The sequence below is a fragment of the Sorex fumeus genome, unplaced genomic scaffold (assembly GCF_029834395.1).
Source record: "Sorex fumeus unplaced genomic scaffold, SorFum_2.1 ptg000033l, whole genome shotgun sequence".
In the NCBI taxonomy this organism is placed as follows: Eukaryota; Metazoa; Chordata; class Mammalia; order Eulipotyphla; family Soricidae; genus Sorex; species Sorex fumeus.
The window spans coordinates 17,663,983-17,687,334 of NW_026606090.1; the positions used below are offsets into that span (position 1 = coordinate 17,663,983).

The 23,352-nt window shown below is 40.2% G+C and overlaps 1 protein-coding gene across 3 annotated transcripts; it reads right to left on the bottom strand.

Annotated features, from left to right (window-relative positions):
- Positions 1-529: 529 nt before the first annotated feature.
- GOLGA7 (golgin A7) lies at positions 530-21,618 on the bottom strand. 3 transcript variants are annotated; one of them, XM_056116766.1, is made up of 6 exons: positions 21,550-21,618; positions 21,201-21,333; positions 14,467-14,619; positions 5,041-5,142; positions 3,496-3,557; positions 530-1,196 (listed from the first exon to the last, which is right to left on the bottom strand). In XM_056116766.1, exons 2-5 carry the CDS (start codon positions 21,309-21,311, stop codon positions 3,510-3,512), a joined length of 414 nt encoding a protein of 137 aa, XP_055972741.1. In that variant the 5' UTR covers positions 21,312-21,333; positions 21,550-21,618; the 3' UTR covers positions 530-1,196; positions 3,496-3,509. The 3 variants fall into 3 exon arrangements, 2 of the variants coding, with proteins under 2 accessions (XP_055972741.1, XP_055972739.1); XM_056116764.1 differs by having other exon boundaries at positions 21,500-21,602; XR_008792830.1 differs by lacking the exon at positions 21,550-21,618 and having other exon boundaries at positions 3,496-3,561; positions 21,201-21,481.
- Positions 21,619-23,352: the final 1,734 nt, after the last annotated feature.

Here is a 23,352-nt window from a genome sequence, read left to right on the forward strand (position 1 = left end):
AGTTGAAAATTACTGTAATTGAACCAATCATAATATTTCTGTGTACTGAATACTGTATATAAGGAAAGTTTATAAACTATAAGTTTTGCCAGAAGGGACAGTTAAAAATCAGCAATGTACAGTATTGTTGCTATCAAATTTTTTTAAGTTATATTTATAACAAAACTATAATTAAAATATTTATTACACTTGCTTATTACATAGTCAGGGACACAGCAGGGACACTGATGAGTTTGATGGGTTAGCATCCACTTTATTGTGCTTACTTATTTTTGTAATGAACAAGCAACACATAGCATATCTTTCCCAACTTTCAAGATAGTGCAATAACAAAATTCTCAAAAAATAAAACCCAATAAAACCAAACCCTCAAAAAAAAAAAAACCAACCAAACAAAACCCCCCCCCCCCAAAAAACCACCCAACCAAATCCAAAACCAACTCCGAAAACCTCCCTCCCCCAAACCCAACCTCCTCAACCACCTCTCATCAGGAAAACAAACAAACAAAGAAACCCTCAAACAAACATGTGGAATTGCATAATTGCATTACATACTGCATTAATTAGGAATAAATCCTAGAATGAAACAAATGATGTTATACATTATTTTTTAAATGAGTTTCACTTTGAGAAAATGAACAGAAAAAAATTGATATTTAGGATTTAAATTATGGTAAAACTGGTAGTTCTTTGAAATCTGGGATTAGCAAATCCATAGGCATACTCTACCATCACCAAAATCCTGGAGAAGAGTATCTTAATTTCAAGGACTAGAACTAAATACTGGTAAAGATATGATTTGAAGACTAGAGTCACCTGGGAAGCTGGCCCAAGGAATGAAGTAAACCATTGATACCGGTGGCAGATATAAAATAAACCTTGTAAATTTATTTTTGCAAATAATAAATTTACAACTGTAAATTTTAGTACTGATTTTAAATTTAAAAAATGAAATGCCTCGTTGTTTTCTCAGAAACAAATTAAAAGATATACAGTCTTACACAATTTGGAGACACAAAGTGGATGCTGAGTGACTAGAGGTCACTCCAGGTGTGGAATTTTAGAAAGTTAGTCCTTGGAGTAAATGGCACCGTGGCTCTGGCAGCAGATACAAAGGAATGACGCTCTGGAGAGGAGGTAGGGAACACTCAGTGATCAGCCAGCAGAGAGATGAGGGGCCCAGCTGGAGGTGGTATCTATAATCAGAGGAAAGAAAAGCAATCAGAAAGGGATGTTAATAATTTCTTTTATATTGACAGATACAAACTCCTAATATGTCAGGTATGTTCTATTAACAAAGGGTTCTACCTAATAAAATACCTGAATTTGTATTATTTGTGAATACTTAGCTAAACAGCCTAGAAATTTAGGCTCTGCATATTCTCATCTCGTGTGAGGTATTATTACACTATATAAAACCTGGAGTTAAGTTACCTCAGTTATCACCTACTAGATGTCAGCCTCTGGTAAACAACTGAAGCTCTATGCCTGAACTTCCTCCTCTGAAAAATTGAGATAATACTTACCTATTAAACAGAACTGATGTGATTAAATAAAGCAGTCAAAATAATGCTATGTAAAAAGTATCAATAAATGTTAGCTATTGTTATATTACTATGAAAATAATATAACCCATTTTAAAATAAAAATATTCCACAGAGAAAATACCACCAAATGACAGACTAAAGAGAAAAACGTTTTTGTTTAAAGCTTTTTAAAAAAGATATGAAGGCCTGCTCCATGATTTATATGTTAAATCATTAATTCCCATATTGATCTTCAATCTGAGACATCCTGTAGAATAACTTTTCTTTCTCTTTTTTTACTGTGGTGCTGGGGATCAAACCCAAGGATTAACACGTGAGGTGTGCACTTTATCACAGAGCCACATCCCTGGTCCCTGAACTAATTTTTTTTTCTTTTTGGGTCACACCTGGCGATGCACAGGGGTTACTCCTGGCTCTGTACTCAGGAATTACCCCTGGCAGTTCTCAGGGGACCATATGGGATGCTGGGAATCAAAGCTGGGCCAGCTGCGTGCAAGGTAAATGCCCTACCTGCTGTCCTATCACTCCAGCCCCGGTTTTGTTGTTTTTGGGGCCACACCAGGCAGTCCTCTTTGATTACTCCAGGTCCCACGCTTAGGAATTACTCCTGGCAGTGCTCGGTGAACCATATGGATTGCCAGGGATTGAACCCGGATGGGTGTGTGTGAGGTAAATGCCCCCCCCACTGTACTATTACTAAGGCCCCTAAACTAATTATTCTTATGGTTCTCCCTCCATCTCTAAGACATTAGCCCACACTGGCACGTGGGTTTGAAGTTCTAAAAAGTACATCTTATTGAACACAAATATTTGCATTTATAAAACTATCACAAGTTAGTTCCTAATGTAAATATTTTCCATTTAAAAATTTCACAGTTGTTGAATATTGATAGATTACTTTCTGGCGTGTAATTGCTTAAAACACCACACCACCTCAGAAATACATTATATTTAGCAACAGTAACTGCAAAATGAGTCATGACAAATGAGCTGTGCCAAGTCAAAGCAGCTGCAATCAATAAAACAAACTTATTCAATGGCATGTAACAAAAACCATACATAAAGTTCCCCATTACTCATTTGAGAAATATCAGTTTGAAAATTGTACATGAGAAAGTGTAGATGAGTATCACTGTTTCACTGCAGTCATTAAAAAAAAAACGGCAACGGAAATCATCATTTAAATCTGACTTTCAAGCATTCATGTGACACATTCACTTTGCTAAAGGCAACTTTGAAATATTAGTTGATTTGTTGGTTCAATAAAGAGTATAAAAGCAGATAAAAGTGAAGCAGAATGCTATTTGTAGAACGAGTACGTGGCTGAAACTGGCACAAATTGAAGTATGATGTTCCATCACTTAGAAAGCTCTCCTATCATATTATGATTTCTATAAGATTCTGTCTATAGATTGCTATATTAGCTACTCACTTATTCAAGGATATTATATGTCTATACAAAGAACAAAAACAGTCTAAATGAAAATACTGAGTGCATAGTTCTACCCAGGCAAGTTTTCTTCTACAGAGCTATGAGGCCATTAGCTACAATAAATATTCAGAATCTCCCTACTCTCCTCTGAAATATTCCATTGGCCATTAAAGTCATCTGTCATTTGGAAAGATCCCCAAACTGATTTATACATGCAAAAATCATTAAAATACCTAGGATAGTTACTAAATAGTAAAAGAAAATAAGAGAACTCCCCTCACTCTAAAACAATAAAACCTAGAGTTAAAACAAAAGATATTAAGAATCAAAATTTTATTTTATAGAAGAGTAAAAACCACATTTAAAGTTATCAACTAATGTGTTAAATAGCTAAAATATTAAACTGGTAAGAGAATATGCCATTAATAATTAGTTGCCTTGCAGGAAGGAAAATTCATAGCTCTGAATTTGCAACAACTGCACATAAGCGATATAATTTCAATATACACCACTTACCTATAATTTATGGTTTATCTCCCACTGGTCATGCTTCTGTCTTCATAAATGGTAATTTCAATCTAACAGCATGGCTGTTAAGAAAACACACTAGAACCCAGCATAGAGAAGAGGATAACTTTGGCAAGATGCATCTAATATGAAGACTTGTAATATTTGCTTTATTTTAAAAATTCTACTTAAACATGATTATTTTCTTAACTTTGTTCAAATTTTTCAAGAAAACTTTTTTCTTTTTTGTTTTGCTGCCACACCTGGCAGTGATCACGGGCTATTTCCAGCTCTGTGCTGAGGGGCAAAGAGGGGGTCCTGGCAAAGCTCAGGGAACTGTGTGGTGCTGGGGATCTAACTGAAATCTCCTGCATGCAGAGTATGCAGTTAGCTCACTCTAAATCTAAGGCTACCTCTAAGGCTCTCAAAATTTTTTTTCTAAGCAGGATATCGCCATAGAAATGGAAGTCTCTTCCCAGAGGCACTTGGCCTGATGATTGGGTCTGACAGTTCATTGGTTGGGCTGGATGAGGTGCAGCTCACCCCAGATGCTGGGGCCACCAGGGTTATTCCTATGGATATTGGTGGGAGCATATTGTGCCAGGGACAGAATTTGGAGTTAATACTCCTTTGAGCTACATCTCCTTGGAGTCTTGCCAAAAATTTTCAAAAATAAATTTTCACAATATTCCACATGTAGTTTGTAAATGCTGTACTGCAAACATTTTCTGAATAAAATATTCTGAGAAATGATGCTTTACCATAGAGCTAGGTTTTTAATTGAAAAATCAATGGAAATAATCCAGAGATTCAAAAATGCCCTAAAATTATATGTATACTTTTTTTGTGGGAAAGAGTTCATGACTTCTAAAACTTTAGGAACTACTGCTGTATAGTACCATAAACTCTTGAGCTTCTGTGTCAGAAGGTCATGGACTATCTAACCTAGGTTTTAAAAATATATATTTCATCCATTATTCCAGCAAGCTAAATTTGTTTTTTTTTCCATTTTTATTTACCAAGTTCACTTTGAGATTTTCAAAACTTACTGCCTTTAAAATATGCACAGTATATCAAAGGTAATAAAATTATATATATGGCAGCTGTAACTGATTTCAACTAGTTAGATGAACCCACAGAACTGCAATTTATTTGGATGACAAGTAACACCACACATTATGAGTTTATGCATTTCAAAGGGGTTGAGGTTCAGAGTTTCTGCAGCTGAAATGCATTACTCACACCACCCCCTTTATTACCACAAGATGCCCTCAAAACCACCAAGAAAGACGGTAACCAGAATACCAAATAATCCATCGAGACCTGCACAATGCAAAAGGAAGACATGTTTCCCCCGCACCCACACCCACACACAAAATGTTGAAGATTGGAGGCTACAGCATGTATACAATTTACACAGAAGATTCATAGGGCAAATATAAGAAGCAGCTAAATTCTCTCTTGTTAAAGCCAAATGGTACTATCATAGTACACAATATTTTTTAAAAATTTAAAACAGATATTTAGACCTTATGATCTAAGCTAAAAAGATACAACTCGAAGACCTCTTTCAATGGGATCTGTCAGGAGCAGGCCTTGAGGAGCATATATCTTCTCATTTTGCTCTTGAATATATTTGGAGACTTTCTTTAAAACCTAACAGAAAGAAACACCACAGATTTTTAAAAAAATTATTAGATTTGCTAAAGTATCAATGGCATCTCAAAATATTCAAGAAGAGGAATTATCTTTCAAAGTAAGTCACAGGAATATTTATATGAAGCTGTGATTATTTACAGCTCTGGTTATTTGGCCCATGTCAGTTGTATACACCCTTTATCTGTGAACCTGAACTAGTCTGCTACGTGATGGTTTGAAACTGACAAACAGCCAGCATTACGAAAACTGCAAGACACAATTATCTCTTTAAGCAGCATAAATATGAAACCATACAAAGCATGTGAAGAACCAATCCCTCTCCTACTTTGTCATCTCATGTCTGAAAAGGAGAAATAAACAGATGATCATACACACACACACACACACACACACAAACACACACACACAGACACACAAACACACACACGGCTAGTTATGCTTTCTTCTTTCCCTATTGACCAAGTGTTATGACACCTTCACACATTCAATTCTGTTCTTGGCCTACCCCTTTAATACTAGAGAACTGCTATTTCTCTCCTTTTAAAGTCTGCATATATTTTAAATAATGATATAGAATTGGTTTAATCCACTTAAACTTAAAAATGTATCAACACTGTCTAGCACATGAGCCTCTGTGCTGTGCACTTTCTCATGATTCTGTGTCCTAGATCATTTCCATGAGTGCACATGGTGCCACTTTGTAGCTGCTCTTTTATCCTGGATGTCAATTTATAAATTTAGCATTAAGGTTGTAAAAGTCAAAGCAAATGTAGACAAAAACCAGATAGAATACAAGGGCCTCCTGGAAACTGCCAAATCTCTAGCTTTAACAAGGGCCATTTGAAGATAGATAAGTTAGAAGAAAATAAATCTGAGTAGCTATATCCATAATCAGAGAGTTACATGTCTTATTTCAGACTTAAAGTCATCACAACTGTTTTCTGGCTCTAATGTTCAAAGAGGCTTTGATCCAGTTGTTTAAATTACTATATATTTTCTTAAATTCATGCTACTAGCTTATGATGAAGTCACAGATAAATATCATCACAACATAAAGGGAAAAAACTATGAAATAAAATGGGAAATTAAGAAATGATTTAAGTCTAAAATATACCAGGTCAAACCAGTCAAGTAGGATGCTACAATTTATGTGAACTGGTAGAGATCGACTTGGTATGGGAAACTTATTTGGTTTATCTAATGCAATCTTTTATCAAAGGAAAAGGAATTTAAATAATTTATTTAGGTTACATCTTTAGGATAATACAATCACAGTTAACTGGCTTTTTGGAAAAACATATCATTAAACACGTAATCAGCAGAGTTCTTCATGCAGTAAGTTAAAAATATCAATTTAAAAGATATATTTTTCACCTAATTAATGTGACATTATCCTCCTTTCAGCTCCCATAGAAATTTGAGCTGTGTTTGGTCTTCATAAGTGCAAAAATGTTCAGCATCCTTTTCTTTTCTTTTTTTTTTTAAATCAGTTTGTCAATAACTAATGACTAATGAAGGGGGCTGGAGCGATAGCACAGAGGGTAGGGCGTTTTCCTTGCACACAGTCAACCCGGGTTTGATCCCTGGCATCCCATATGGTCCCCCGAGCACCGCAAGGAGTGATTCCTGAACGCAGAGCCAGGAGTAACCTCTGAGCATTGCTGGGTGTGACCCAAAGAGCAAAATAAATAAATAAATAAAATAAAATAACTAATGAAGAAAATAGCCCATAAGTGCACCCAACTAAGAATGCACTCAACTTTCTCTTCAATTTCCCTATAGGCTCACCTGGCAGAATTGGAAACTGGGATGAATCTCCCTTCTGCCCAGCCCAATACTAGGAGGGGCACTCCTAAAATGCTTGCATAGTTTTAAAGAAAGTATTTCTGTGGGAATGCTGACTGGTTCAGCCCTGTTGGAAAACAGTATGGATGATTCTCAAAAAATTAGAAATTGAGCTCCCATTTGACCCAGCAATACCACTCCTGGGAATATATCCCGGAGAAGCAAAAAAGTATAGTCTAAATGGTATCTGCACTTCTATGTTCACTGCTGCACTGTTCATAATAGTCAAAATCTGGAAAAAACCCGAGTGCCATAGAACATATGACTGGTTAAAGAAACTTTGGTGCATCTACACAATGGAGTACTATGTAGCTAGAGAAGATGAAGCCATGAAATTCACACACAAGTGGTACTACATGGAGAGTATCATGCTAAGTGAAATGAGTCAGAAAGAGAGGGACACGGGGGGGTATGGTGGCCCAGAGGTCCGGTGGCTGCCATCCTCCAGAGGCCACTGGACAGTCAGGTTTGGGCCCACAGTGATGAGACATGTGGGGCCTCAGGGGATGGGGGTAGAACTGGCCCTTTCCTCCCTGTCCCAATGAGACCCCGAGTCGCCGCCCATGAATGGCCTTTCTGGCTCCTGATCAAGCTGCTTAACGGCCATGATCCCAGAGACTCAGAAACAAATCTTGAAACCCAGCGGCTTTTGGCAGAAATGCATCCAGACCCGCAGCAGGTTACTGTCGCTGAGTCATTCCAGGGTGGAAAGGGTGCTGTCCCTCCACCTGCTCCCCCTTGGCAGCTCGATGGTTACCAGCGCTGGGCCACCGTTATCCTCCAGAGGTCATTGGACAGTCAGGTTTGGGCCCACAGTGACGAGAAACACGGGGTCTCACAGAATGGGGGTGGAGCTAGCCCTTTCCCCCACCACAACAAGATGCCAAGTCGCCGCCAACAAAAGGCCTCTCTGGCTCCTGATCAAGCTGCCTAACGGCCATGATCCAAGAGACTCAGGAACAAACCTCAGAACCCAGCAGGTTTTGGCAGAAATCCCTCCAGATTTAAGTGTTAAAATTTCGGAATTTCAAAATTGTGTGGCCACTATTACAGCCACGCAACATCATGTTATTCATAACCAGCAATAGAAAACAAATTGTCTACTGCTGCCTTTTCGGCAGATCTGATTGTTGGGGCAAATTTCCAAATAATAATGGTGGGGCTGGTATTGAAATTTTGAATGTGATCAAAGTGGAGAAAGAGAGTAATGTGGAAATCATCTGCCCCACAGGTAGGGGGAGGGTGTGGGATGGGGGTATACTGGGGTTTTTGGTGGTGGAGAAAGGGCACTAGTGAAGGGACGGGTGTTTCATTGTATGACCAAGACTTAAACCTGAAAGCTTTGTAGCTGCTCTCATGGTGATTCAATAAATAAAATTATAAAAAATGAAAAAAAATCATAAGGTGGAATTCATGCCCAATTCAATTAGCTAATCAGTGGCTGAATAAATAGCAGTACTCCTACATAAAAAAAAAATGAAAAAAAAAAGAAAACATCTTTACACTACTGTACCATGTTTATTGATCAGAGCAATGTACAACTTGAATTATATACCTGGTAGTGTTGATGATATATATTAGATAATTCAACTCAGTGGGTTTTTTCTTATAATGCAATTTTTCTATCATTTCAAAGAAAAAAAAAGACAGGGACAGGCATAGAAAGATTGCATTCATCTGAGGAATATAAAGTAAACAAAATAGGAGACCAACACTCAAGACTAGTAGAGATAAGTACCAGGATGTTTGCTCCATGGCGTGGAGTCCAGTCGCACATGCTGAGGGAAAAGGCAGCTCAGATAGAGAAGGGAGCACCAAGTAAAGGGTGTTGGGAGGATCCTCCCAGGATGGGGATGCATGCTGAAAGTGGATTATAGACCGAACATGATTGCCACTCAATGCCTCTTTTGCAAATCACAGCACCCAAAAGGACTGAGAGAACAAAAGGTAACGCCTTGCCACAGAGGCTGGGTAGGGTGAGTGGGGATGGGTGGGTCGGAGGGATACTGGGATCATTGGTGATGGAGAATGGGCACTGGTGGAGGCATCCCTCCACCAGTACTCAATCATTGTATAACTGAAACCCAAGCACAAAAATTTGTAAGTCTACAACTGTACCTAATGGTGTTTCACTAATGAAAATTTAAAAAAAAAAAAAATAAAGAAAGAAAGAAAGAAAGAAAGAAAGCATTCCTTCCGAATAGCTTTCCTCCTTTCTCTCCCCCTGGGTTTGAGTTTAAAAAATAGTTCTGTTTTTTGTGAAGCCTTCAACTTTTCCTACACTATTTTGGTAAAAGAAATGATTTCCTAAACAAGATGCTTTTTAAAATCATTCTCTATAGCAACAGGAAAGCGTTAATATGATTCACTTAACAAAATGTTAAAACTAGTATTAATCAAGATTATGTCAATCTCAAACCCTCAACAAATAGTAATTTATATAACACTTAAAAAACCAATATTACAGAACACAGTAAAACTTTGCAAAAAGATTATATTCTCTAAGAATATTAAACTGGACAAAGTTTACATGACAAAGAAAAAACGGTCTAAGTAAGGCTGAGTTATAATAACTCAGTGAACCAGAACTGCAGAATCTTCAGAAAATATCTAAGTTTCTTTGGTGTTCCTTTTACAGATAACAGCCACAGTGAGAAGGATGTTTTCTAATTGATGAACAAGGCAGAGAGGAGACCCTTCTACAAGACCATTTGTTCTCCAATTATAATGGAAGGCAATGACAGAGAATAAAAGAAAGACGTCTTTATTTTAGATCAATAAATAATAGATTTAGTGGGGAAAAAATGCATGATTGTTCCAGTGATTTTTAAAAGGCCCATTTTACAATTTCAAAAAATTTAACTCACATGACAATATGTAAGCACTATTGTATTTGGCTCCCTGTTATAGAAGTTTTAGTGTTTAAAACAATAAAGATGAAATGACTCAATCTATTCTTTCATAAAGTAGAAAATAGCAGCACAGAAATTTCTAATAGACAAACTGGAAAACGGGAGAGGGCAGCTATTCTAGACTTTTATCATTACTATCAAAACTACAAAATCACACTTTTCAAAGTTTTGAAAATAAAAGCACATTATATTTTATTTATGACCATTACAGGTATTCATTCTGGATTTAGTTACTCATTCCTAATTTCTAGAATAAAACAACTCTAAAATTTGTATTTAAGACTTAAATCTTTACTTGCTTTATAATATTTGCTCACTGAATGATAGAGTTTGACTAGACTATAAAGCACTACCTTACATACTGCCTATGAACTCAAGTGAAAACATATGGGGCAATTTACATTGTATTTCTGATAATGAGTTCTAAGATTAACTATCAAAAGAGTTTCTATTAAAAACTGTCCATTAAGATTACTAGAAGCTGCTAAAAAAGATAAATATCTGATTTTTTTAATGTCTTAAAATACCTTTAAGTATTTACCAGATGTAAGGCAATTTACTAAGACCTATTATAGAGTTGAGAAAACTCATTAAACTGTTCAACTTAGTTGACATTCAATTATCAATTTCTTTTTACAGCTGATATCAGGTCTATCTTTTTGGAAAATGCATAAAGATAAATAAAAGTTAAAATTTTATCAACAAATTTAAAATCTACAATGAACAACAAGGCCAAATAAAATATTTAAAAGATGTATTTCAACCTTAATCTGATGACATGTATTCAAAAAACTATGTATCCCTGGATGACAATTTTTTTCTCCATATGAATTTAGCCTTATATTCTCTCTCCTATATTTAGATCCTCATCATGTTTTGGTTCCACCATCAACATTATAAATTTGTTCACATCTATCCTACTGCACTGTTCCTTGTCCAGCCTGTCATCTCTTGCCTGGTTTTCTACACTACTTCCTGACTGGATCCATTTTCATAAGCTTTCCGTGAGGGCAGAGAGAGCTCTTTCAATAGGAAATCTATCAGGTCTGAGAGTTTAATACCAGAGATGAAGTCTCCAATGCAGTCACTGGTTCCACCCAATTCCAAGCCTGCATGTACTCCCAGGGCCAGTACCACCAGGGCTCACTCCCTGAGCACAGGTGACCCCAAGTGTGGCTCACACAGCACCCTGTCTTACTCACCCTCTAGGGAAAATCTGAGCAGACCAACCTCTTGCTAAATCTGTCCGTCGTTTCCCCAGTACCAAAAATCTTATTTAACTTCTTTCCTGTACTATGTACTTTACATAACCCAATGTCTCTGTTAGGGCTCCAATTTCATTTCTAGCTATTCTCTCGTCACACCTCTCCTTCCATATCAGCTTTCTTTCAGTTCTCAGGGCCAATTAAGTCCTCTGGACCTTTGCGTGTATTGATCTCTCTACCTGAATAGTCCAGACTTTTCATCCTTCAATTAGCAGTTCAATGTTATCACCTGAGAGTCATGTTTTCTAACATCTGTTTTACAATCTAAATTAGGTCTTTTATTATTTTTTTATGGGGGGCGGGGGTAGTGTTTGGGCTACAACCAGTGAGGCATAGGGTTTACTCCTGGCTCTGCATTCAGGAATTATTTCTGGTAGTGATCAGGTAACCATAAGGGATGATGGAGATGGGTCCCGGGTAAATCATGCGCAAGGCAAATGTCCTACCTGCAATACTATAGCTCGGGCCCTTAAGTCTCTTATTATTTTCTACCATGGGAAAGTTTGTTGCCTTCAAAGCACTTACCACAATTTATAATTCTGTTAGCTCTATTGTTTGATAGTAGCAAGGGTTATACAGAATTATAAAGTCTCTAAGATCAGCCACAATGTGTGCCCTGGTCAGACCCTATTCAGTTACACTCCCTGTGCACTGTTGAGCAGAGCAGACTTTTACCTTTAAAAGAATAAAGCTCTAGTCATGCCTTAACGCAAGGATTACTAACTAAAAACTAGTAATTACTAAGAAAAAACAGACTAAAAGCTGATATAGACCCTTTCTAACATCTGTTTTCGAGTGTTAAACATGAAGGAAAGCTAGCTATTTTTCTGTGTGACATAGGGAGGGCGTAAACTACTAATTTAATTATTTAGTGGCATACGATTGTAACAAGAGAAATCATGTTAGAACACTAATGAAGAAGATAGCAGCATTTTCAATCAATAGTTCAAAGCATCTATTATTTTTTTCATTTTGGTTTTTGGGCCACACCCAGTGGTTCTCTGGGCTTACTCCTGACAGAGCTCGAGGACTGGGTGGGGTGCTAGAGACTGAATCTGAGTTGGCCGCATGCAAGAGAAGCACCCTATCTACTATACCATCTCTCCACTCCCTTACTCCAAACCTCTTATCTGCAACTTTCTTTTTTTTCTTTTGCTTTTTGGGTCATACCCGGCAATGCTCAGGAGTTACTCCTGGCTCTGCACTCAGGAATTACTCCTGGCGGTGCTTGGGGGACCATATGGGATGCTGGATATCGAACTCTGGTCAGCCGCATGCAAGGCAAACACCCTACCCACTATATGTTATTTTCCACTATGCAAGGTACACGGTAATCTTCAACTGCTTTGTAGGGATATTTCTATCAGGTTTGGTATAATCTAAATATAGTTATAGTATTTCTAAACATGGCTATCTTTCACAAATGATAATATTTTTCTAAACACGGCCAGAATTTAATGATTAGAGTTTACTATGATTAACATTATTTACTTAACAAAAACTTCAATGGTTATCTAATATACTCAAGCCAAGGCTGACATTAGTAAGAGATAGATACAAATATTTAAGGCACTGTCATGGGCCTTAATAAAAATATGTGCCTGAAGGGCAAATAATATAAGAATGTAAAATTGCTACATTCCAAAGTAGTGAGTGATAAGCGTAAGAAAACATACCAAAAAATGTATATAGAGAGAATTTTTTTTTTTTTTTACACTTTTTGGGTCATACCTGGCAATGCACAAGGGTTACTCCTGGCTCTGCACTCAGGAATTACTCCTGGTGGCGCTCAGGGGACCATATGGGATGCTGGGAATTGAACCTGGGTCGGCTGCATGCAAGGCAAACGCTTTACCCGCTATGGTATCGCTTCAGCCCAGAGAGAAAAATTTTTGATTCAAAGAGTAAGGGAAAGTTAGGTGCAAGTGGGACATAAGAGACTAGTGAAACAGCATTTTAGGTGAAGACCTGGAGACAATGCTTTGGCTCAGAGGCACAGAGGGTGACCAGAGTTTAGCTGAACAAAGTGAAGTGAAAGAAGAGTGGTAGGTAAAGCTGAAAAGGGAAACTAGAGGCGGAGAAAGGGATTGCTTTGTCTACAGGCAATAAATGGGAAATAGGAAAGATCTAACTTAGTAGAAGTGACTGGGGAGCAAAGTCTGTTTTAGGAGGACAGCAGCAGACATTCTGGCAAAGTAAAAGAATTAAATAGAGATAATAGGACACAAATTAGAACAGTGACAGAGGAAATCATGAAAATTGGATGGTAAAGTGTAAAGTGTTTGACAAATGATAATATTTTTCTTTCTTATCCCTCATACTAAAAGATGGTACCGAAAAGTCAGGGTGCTATTTAACAAACTGGGAGGTTTGTGGTTTGACTTCTGAAGCTGAGAAGACAACTCTGGATTTAGTAGGCATGTAGACAGAAACTCAGGTGGGAAGATTTAATATAGAAATATGGAGACATTCAGTAAAATGATTATAAGGAAGCTAGGCAAAATTAAGAACATGATTTCTGCCCCCCCCATACTTCTTAGTTGTAGGGTTTTTTTTGTGGGGTCGTGGGGCACACCTGGTGATGATGCTCAGGTATTATAGTGGTGCATGGGGACTATATGGGAAAGTCAGGGATTAAAACCGACCAAGTAGGCTGTGTGCAAGGCAAGTGCCCTATTCTCTCTCCAGACCAACCATGAACATAGAACTTCACTTGACATGTCAATTGTGAAATGTTTTTGAAAGACTCCGAACTCTGTTCTAGACAGAGTATTTTTATATTTCATAAAATTAAATACATTTCCCCTGCAAAATATCTGTAGCCAGAGAGATAGTACAGTGTAAGGGACTTATCTTGCATGTGGCTGATCAAGGTTAGATGTCTAGTACAGCATACTGTCCCCATGAGCACTGCCAAGAGTGATCACTGAACACTGAGCCAAGAGTAAGCCCTGAGCACCACCATCGCCAAAAGATAAAATAAAAAAAATAAAGGACATAGGGCAAGCAGTGGAATTTGATCAACTATGCCTCTTGCAATTCTGTCAGTTGTTAATGAATAATCATAATCATAATCATGGATTGAACTCGCCTTTAAATGATCTTTTGTTTTATTCTAATTTTAGGGCACACCCAGCAGTGTTGAGGGACTTCTCCTGGCTCAGTACTCAGGAAATCATTTGGTGCAGGATTAAACCTGCGGTTACCACAACCAAATCATATGCTACAGCTTTTGAACTATCTCCCTGCCCCGTGTTTTTATTATTTTAATAGATTTGTGAAAACAAATGAACCCTTACCTTCTCATAATGAGTTTCCATGCATAAGAAGATAGTGTATGCTGTTAAACAAGCCAAACAGCCTTCCAGATATGACTGGCCCCCAAGCTTCTCTGCTTCTGCATAAAGGTTATTTAGAGTTCGAACTGTTTCTTCAAACTGCTGCCTATCAATCTGTAGGAATAAAAATTTTGGAAAAATATTATCAACAATAATGTTTGCTATGACTAATTTACTGTTTTGTCAACATTTTTACCAATAATTGGCAAATACTTTTAGGTGATTAAATATGAACTTCTCTTATTGAAATTTAGGACTTAATTTTATTCCTCTTATGCACAATGGATATCTTCAAGGTTCAATATGACATTCCTTGCCATACCTAGCAGTGGTCAGGCCACTCCTGGTTCTAAGTTCATGGATCACTGCTGGTGGGAGATCATACGGGGTACTGGGGACAAAAACACCCTATCCACTGCATTCTGTGGCGTTGATACTACATTTTTTTTTCTTCATGCTGAATTTTAAGTAAGCTATTTAATTCATCAATCTTTCTGTTTAATTGTATTTACATTTACATACCACCAGAATGATCAACAGGTCTCAGAGAAAGATTAATCAGTTCTCAAAGAGTTGACTCTTATGTAAGCAGAACAGCTTTGTAAACAAAAATACAATCAACTGACGGGGTAGTATAGAAGACTCCATATATAAGGTGTAGTGGAGGCATAAGAGAGACTTTCCCTTTACATGGACAGAGAAGGAAATTTCTGTTTATTTACTGCTTCACATGCAAATGAGCCAGACAAGTCAAAGGTGGGGTTTAAGAATGCAGCATGGTGTGGACTCTTCATTGCTAGTGATCACCAGAGCCAACACCTGGTAGTGAAGAGCTGGTCAATTGAGTAACCAAAACATTGGGACTTATTAGGCAAAGAAGGGGACTTTGAAGTAGACAGATCAAGAGGTCCAAGTTTTACATTCTCTTTCCTCAAACTCCCATAATTTTTTTTTTTTTTTTTTTTGCTTTTTGGGTCACACCTGATGATGCACTGGTGTCACTCCTGGCTCTGCACTCAGGAATTACTCCTGGCGGTGCTCAGGGGACCATATGAGATGCTGGGAATTGAAGTCGGGTAGGCTGCGTGCAAGGCAAACGCCCTACCTGTTGTGCTATGACTCCAGCTCTGCTCACATGTTTTTAAAAGTAACTCTGAATACTGAAAGTTTACAATTTGAATGCAAGAATATTAAAATACCCCACAACTCTCTAAATCAAGTCATTCCTATGGTCTAATTTACATTTATATTAATGCTATCATCAACATCATCATCCAGTTTTTGGTCTGCTTTCAGTCACTACACTAGGCTGTGTCTTGGGGCTCAAGGCACTGTGTGGTGCCAGAGATGGACTTGTGCTTCACTGCTAAGCATTCTTTACATGCACTTGGCCTATCTGTTCTTGGTCACCCATCATCTACTTTTTGCTAACCATCTGCATTTCCTCTCTTTTTCCAATGTAAAAAAGTGAGAATTTTGTACAATTCAAACTTGAACACCTTAGAGTTTTACTCTAGGAGTTTCAAAGTACATTAATATTTCATGCAAAACAATCTTTTTAACAATGCAATTTTGTCAGTCCTCACTCTAAGCTTGCTTTTTTATCTTTCACTCCTAAAACTGATAGCTATAATTAGTTTTAGGAAATAACTTCTGTGAATTTTTTGTATAGAAACATTCAGAAAAAACAATCAAAGAAGCTCAAGATGTAGCTTGAGATAAAATATTACCCAAAATATAATTTTAAAGAAATAAAACAATGATTATTTCAAGCTATAAAAATCTTTTAGTGGAGGTTGTTGTAAGCAGATTTTTCTTTTTTTGGTATGGAAAACGGAGGACTGTATGAGTGAGTGAATGCTATGAAAAATATATTATAAGCTTACTAAAATATTGAATTTTTGAAATGGAGCCTTTTTCTTTTTAAATTTCAGAGAATATGAAGTTTCTGACAAGGGTTAGGTGGGTGGAGAGGATGCTAGGAGCCAAAGATGTTTTCCTTTATTTTGAAGATGTGGTATGCCAAGATTGGTCATATAGGGAACCTAAGTCAGAATTCTCATTTCTTGAAAACAGACTGAGAATAGGCCAGAGAACAAAAATCAATGGTAAATTGTTTTATGTTCATCTAATTATGCCTAAGTCAATGTCTTTATTTTGTCCCTCAAAAGTCTAAGTAATCTAAAATAATCTAATTTGCCTGCAATCTTATGAATCAATAGTTTAAAAACTTATTTTTTGTTTCTCTGGATACAATGACATGAAGTGATGGGATCCAACTCAGAAATACCTTATTTCTTTGAGATTAGAATTACTATTATCAAAATTGGGCTGGAGCGATAGCACAGCGGGTAGGGCGTTCGCCTTACAAGCGGCCAACATGGCCGACCCGAGTTCAATTCCTCCGCCCCTCTTGGAGAGCCCGGCAAGCTACCGAGAGTATTCGATATGCCAGACACAGTAACAACAAAGTCTCCGATGGAGACGTTACTGGGCCCGCTCGAGCAAATCGACGATCAACGGGAGGGCCTTTACCTTTTTACCTTTATTATCAAAATTAAAGTTACAAAAAATACTATTTAAAAAAAGTTTTTTTAGGGGCTGCAGTGATAGCATAGCGGGTAGGGCATCTGCCCTGCACGCGGCCGGCCCAAGTTCGATTCCCAGAATCCCATATGGTCCCCTGGGCACCGCCAGGTGTGACCCAAAAAGAAAAAAAATTTTTTTTTAGAAATAACTAATTTTTAACAACTTCAATGCTTTCTAGCATGCAGGTAAAGAATAGATCAATAGATCACAAAGAATAAAGCAGAAAACAAGATGAAGGACTTCTTAAAAGGCTAATAATTAAAATGGGATTATAAGAGTAAAAAAAAATGTCAAGGACTCAAAAGGTTATTTAAAAAGAGAAAAGGTAAAATGCATGGTTATGCAGTAGTCAAATCAAAGGATATTATAAGCATGAGCGTAACACAACAATTGTGGGCTTAAAAAAAAAATCTCCTGCCTTTAGGACCCGTGAAGAAAAGTCATCTGAGTTCTTCCTTATTTACTAGAGCATTAACTTAGGGGCTACATAAAAATTTGGAGTTACTTTAAATTTGAGCCAAACAAAACTTTGGCCCAATAACATGAGAAGCTACAATAGAAATAGAAATCCAACTCATTTTTTGTTTATTGAACTCTTCCTCTCGGAGAGCCCGGCAAGCTACAGAGAGTATCCTGCCCGCACGGGCAGAGCCTGGCAAGCTCCCTGTGCCGTATTCTATATGCCAAATACAGTAACGGCAACAGGTCTCATTCCCCTCACCCTGAAAGAGCCTCCAATTGTTGGGAAAAGATAAGAAGAGGCTGCTAAAATCTCAGGGCTGGGAGGAATAGAGACATTACTAGCGCCCGCTTAAGTAATTCGACAATCAACGGGACGACAGTGATGCAGTGATACAGTGAACTTGATCAGTCTTTTCAAAGTGGACAAAACTGGCCCCACAGGGTGGGCAGGGACACTGGACTGATTCAGAGGTTACAAGGTAATAGTTTCAGTTGCAAACAGGTGCTTCAAGTATGTAGATTTCCTGGGGGATGCTGACTTTTTCTTTTCTGGAAAAGGAAGAGGCAGGTTAAGTATGTTTGAAAACCTCTTAAATACAGAGAGGGACTCTAAAATAGTGGTAGAGGGAGTCTGACACCGGTGTTGGGAGTGGAGTTGGTACACTGTATGACCTGAAACTCTATTAAGAGTACTATAAAACACAGTGCCTAAATTAGTTTTTAAAAGTGTTAAGTCAAAGGCAATTTCTGACCAGACATAGAGATACATTTTTCTAGATGAGTAGAGAAATACTTAATAGTTCACTTTATTTGGTCCAGACTAAAGGAGTTTGAGATGTCTCAAGTGAGGGTAACCCTTCCTTTAAAGCAGAGTTTAAGTATGTCCTCCTATGGGCTCAAGATATTCCAAGGTGGCCACAGGTAGAAAAATCACATAAATGGAGGGGTCACAGCAGGAGATCAGGAAGCCAGACAGTACGACAGGCAGGCCACAGGAAGGAAAGAAGGGGGAAGAAGGTTGAGAAACACTGTTTTCCTGAAATGTTGTGGCAATAAGGAATGTAAGCACCAAAGCATCCCATTCTAACAGGCAGTGGAGAAAGTATGCTTGTTAAGAATATTTGTCCTCACTCTGAAACTAAATGGTACAAATACTTATTACGTATATACATATAAAATGCTTTATAGTAACATAGGCTAACTATATATTAATTCTTCCTCTATCTGATTGCCAAAAAAAGACATTTTTACAAAAGGAAAAAGGCTGACTTCACTAAAGGAAATGCAGCAAATAGTACAATTTACAGGTTAAGTAGAAAAAGAAACCTAAATTTTCAAAGCAAGGACAACTTTCAGCTATAATTTAAATTTAATCACAACATATAAAATAATACAATAACGCTTTCCCAAGCAGTTTAAAGTTTTAAGTTGGTCTCTTTATTTTTTTCTGCTTCTTGGGTGACACCCAGCGATGCTCAGGGGTTACTCATGGCTCTGCACTCAGGAATCAGGAGGGTGGTGCTTGGGGGACCATATGGGATGCCGGGGATCGAACCCAGGTCGGCCGCGTGCAAGGCCAATATACCCTACCCCTTGTGCTATTGCTCCAGCCGCATAGTTGGTCTCTTGATGCAAACATTTATTTGGGTTTTTGGCCACTACTAACTTTGTTCAGGGATTACTCTTGGCTTTGCACTCAGGAGTCACTCCTGGCAGTCCTCAGGGGGCCATATGGGATCCTGGCAGGGATCAAACCCAAGTTGGCTGTGTGCAAGGCAAGCCCCTACCCGCTGTACTATTGCTTCAGCTACGCCCCCATCCCCCCAAGCAAACATTTAAAAAGAAAAAAATCTAAGGCACAATTTTGGAGGAAGGGGGGTTCCCCTCAGCTTGGTGCTGCTTGATGTTAGCTGGAGTGGGGGTGAGGAAACCACTGTGAGGCCTCCTGTATGCAAAGCACGCATTTCAGCTCTTTAAAGTCATCTTTCCTATCTGGAAAGGCACAACTGAACAAAATCATGCAATATTTTATCAAGCACTCAGAATCAGAGTACTTCTAGGATATATAAAGTCAGGAACGTCTCCAGAATTTAGACACATTAATATCCTGTAAAAACCACTACAATGTGATTACGTTTTTCCATATTTGGACTGTAAACTAAAGACCACCACCCGCAGAGCAGAAAATTTTTATCTGATTCTACACACATGACACATGTATTTGGTGAGTTTTAGACTCTAAAACCTTTAATCAAAGGAATCTTTTACTACCCAGTAAATATGATAAAAAGGAATAAAATGCATTCTGATTTAAAAGTGTAGAGGCTAGAGAGAAGGTACAGCAAGTGAGGTGCTTGCCTTGCATGCAGTTGACCCAGGTTTGACCACTGGCATCATTGCCAGTTTGATCACTGCCAGGAGTGATTCCTGAATGCAGAGCCAGGAGTAACCCCTGACCACCACTGGGTGTGGCCCAAAAACCAAAAAAGGAAAACAAAACAAAACAGTGCAAGCATGAGTTCCCAGAAGACACTCAAAAACGTTGATCCATTTTATATTAAGTCCTAATATGTAAAAAACATATTAACTGTGACATTAAATTACTTTATAAACATTTAAGAGCTTTAGTCAATATGCAATTTTCTAACCTTTCAAACAATTGGAATTATCCACCTATTGTCAAGATGAGTTAACACAACACCATGACAACAAACATCAGCATTTATAAGGCATTTCACAGTCTAGGAGCCGTCTTTACAAGGCCAAGGCAAGCTTTGTCTTAAATTTGCCTGAAAGAAATATACTTGAGTCACCAACCAGCCTACAGGTATAAATCTACCTAAAGGCCACTGTCATTGATCATCGTGGGTTTTCCAGCTGTGGCAATCTGGTAGAGCAACTTACCTTACTACGTGCTAATTTTAAACAACTGCTACACATTTCTCCAGCACAGACTCATCTACACCCACTTATTCCACACGTCTCTGACCCACACCCACAGCATGCCTCATCGCCTCAGTCCCTCATGCTTTGTCAGAGGAAGGAGCCACAAAACCTGCTCCCATCCGTGCAGAAACTCACCTCTGAGCAGGAAACAAAGCAAGGCAGAACGGCTCAAGACCAGGAGTCTCAGAAAACTCACACACTCACAGAACAAGCTCACTCCACCGCACCTTTGAAAGAACAATGATGTGTGTGTGTGTGTCCTGACTTTGAGGAACGAAGGCAGGGGCAAAGCCAGGTTCCTGTTTCTGAGGCAAAACTGCCAACAAAGGCTCTCGAACCTGAGAGCTCGTTTACTGACCAAAATTTCGACACTTGTGTGAGTGTTCGAGATTTCAACCCCTTTTAGGGATCAGCTCCTGCTCTTCGATGTTAGGGTTCCGTGCCCAGGGTACTGCTTCCGGCACTTGCCGAACGCCTTCTGTGGAGCAGCGCGTCCGGAGGGGCAGCCCCAAGAGCCCGTCCCCGACAGGCCAACGGTTTCTCTGGTCACGGCGCGCCGACCCCGGAGTGAATCAGCCCCCATCACTGCTGTCAGCGACCCGGGCCGGGCGCGGCGTTAGACGGTGGCGCCGGGCCTCGGCCCCGCTCCCCCGACTCCGCGCGGCTCCGGCCCCGCACGTCCTCCCCCTGCTGCCTACCCGGTTCTCCAGCTCGGCGGGGAACTTGGTCTGGAACTGGCAACGCGTGCCGCTGCTGTAGTCTCGCTGCACGAACACCTTCCCGGACACCGGCGCCTGCTGCGGCCTCATGGCGAGGACAGGCCGGGCGGCGCTGCGGGGTCAGGGGACACGGAGCGCGGTCAGAGGCCCGGCGCGCCCACCCGCCAGGCGCCGCGGCATCCCGCTCCCGCCCCACGCTGCCCCGCGCGGCCTCTCGCTCCCGCCCGAGCCCACGGCCCGCGCCCCCCACAGCCCGGTTCGACCCGGGAAACACGAACCCGCCTCCTCGGCCTCCAGCTGCAGTCGCACCGCCTACGACCTCACTTACGTCTGGCCGCAAAATAGCGTCGTAACCCCGCCCCTCAGCTACACGTCTTACCTCAGGTCTTGGACCCACCCTCCCCTCCGGCCGTAAAGCGACCCTGCCGGGGGCGGAATCAGCGCGGACTCCGCCTCCAGTTCCGCCGTCCAAACCTCTTTGTGGAAAGCCCGGCCCGGTGGGCGGGGCTGTGGTCTTTGTGGGCGGAGTCATTGTCGACCGCCTCTGACAGCTCCGTAGGCGGAGTCAGCGCCGACCCCGCCTCCAGCACCGCGCTGAAAGCTGGGTCGGGAGGGCGGGACTGTGGGCTCCGTGGGCAGAGTCAGCGCTCACCCCGCCTCTGGCGGCCCTGTGGGCGGAGTCAGCGCCGACCCCGCCTCAGCACCGCGCGGAAAGCCCGGCCCGGTGGGTGGGAGGGGCTGTGGGCTCTGTGGGCGGAGTCAGTCCCGACCCCGCCTCCAGCATCGCGCGCAAAGCCCAGTGGGGGGGGGGGGGGAACGGGCCTGTTGAGGTGGCGTAGGCCGGAGGTTGCCGGGAATCGAGACCGGAAATTTCTCGTTGGGTCACTTCGATGATGAGTGGACGAGGTTACTTCCGTCTCGTTGGTGGATATCGGCCCAGCCGGCTCTTACGAAACTGCACGCCGGGTTTTGGACCTTGACAGCAGTCACTAGGTGAACGCAGGCGTGAACTATTGAGTGGGTGGAGGATTGCCGGAGCCCATCCTCCTGTGCCGCCGCTCACCCCAGGGATTCCTTGCCGCCCCTCCCGCCTCCACCCTGGAGCCGCCCTCGGGCCTCTCCAGGGCTGCATGGCTCCCCTCTGATGCCTGCGGTACTTTTGCAAGGCCGCTAACGTTTTAATTATTTCAAACATAGCTTTATGGTGGTGTGAATGGCACACACTAAACCGAATATGTTTAAAGTGGACAGTTTGATCTAATATTTTTACAACCCATGAAATCATCATTATAGTTGAGTAAACGTTCCTTACCCTGCAAAGTTCCTCTGGTAGGATTACTCCACAGCTTAGAAGCTGGGCTCACATACTGGGGGAAAAGGCAGCTCAGTTAGAGAAGGGATCACCAAGTAAATGGTGCTAGGATGATTCGTTTGGTATGGGAGCCGCATCCTGAAAGCAGAATATAGAACAAAAATGATGGCCACTTAATACCTCTATTGCAAACCATAACACCCCAAAGGAGAGAGAGAGCAAAAGGGAAATCCCTGCCATAGAGGTGGGTGGGGATGGTGGGAGGGATGCTGCGACCATTGGTGGTGGAAAATGGGCACTGGTGGAGGGATGGATACTTGGCCATTGTATGACTGAAATGCAAGCAGGGAAGTTTATAAGTCTGTAATTGTACCATATGGAGATTTACTAATAAAAAATATAATATTCAAAAAAAAAAGAAAAGTTCCTCTTGTTCCTTTGAAGTCAATTTCTTTCGCTCCTTCCCAGCATTATTCTGCCTTCTATCCACATTTTCTCCAGGCTGTTGCCTTATACTATCTACTAATTTGCATTTTCATGATCTTTTATAAAAATGAATTTTACAGATATGTACTTTTGGGGCGGTTATGCTCTTTTTGATTTTACCCCCTTTCTCAGGCTAATGTTTTGAGATTCATATGTTTTTCTGTTTCTGGACAGAATTCCCTTATATTGGTATCACGCAATTTTTTTTTAATTAGTGAATCACCATGAGGTACAGTTTACATACTTAAAAACTTTTGTGCTTGCGTTTCAGTCATACAATGATCGAGTACCCATCACTCTACCAGTGCCCATTCTCCACCACCAATGATCCCA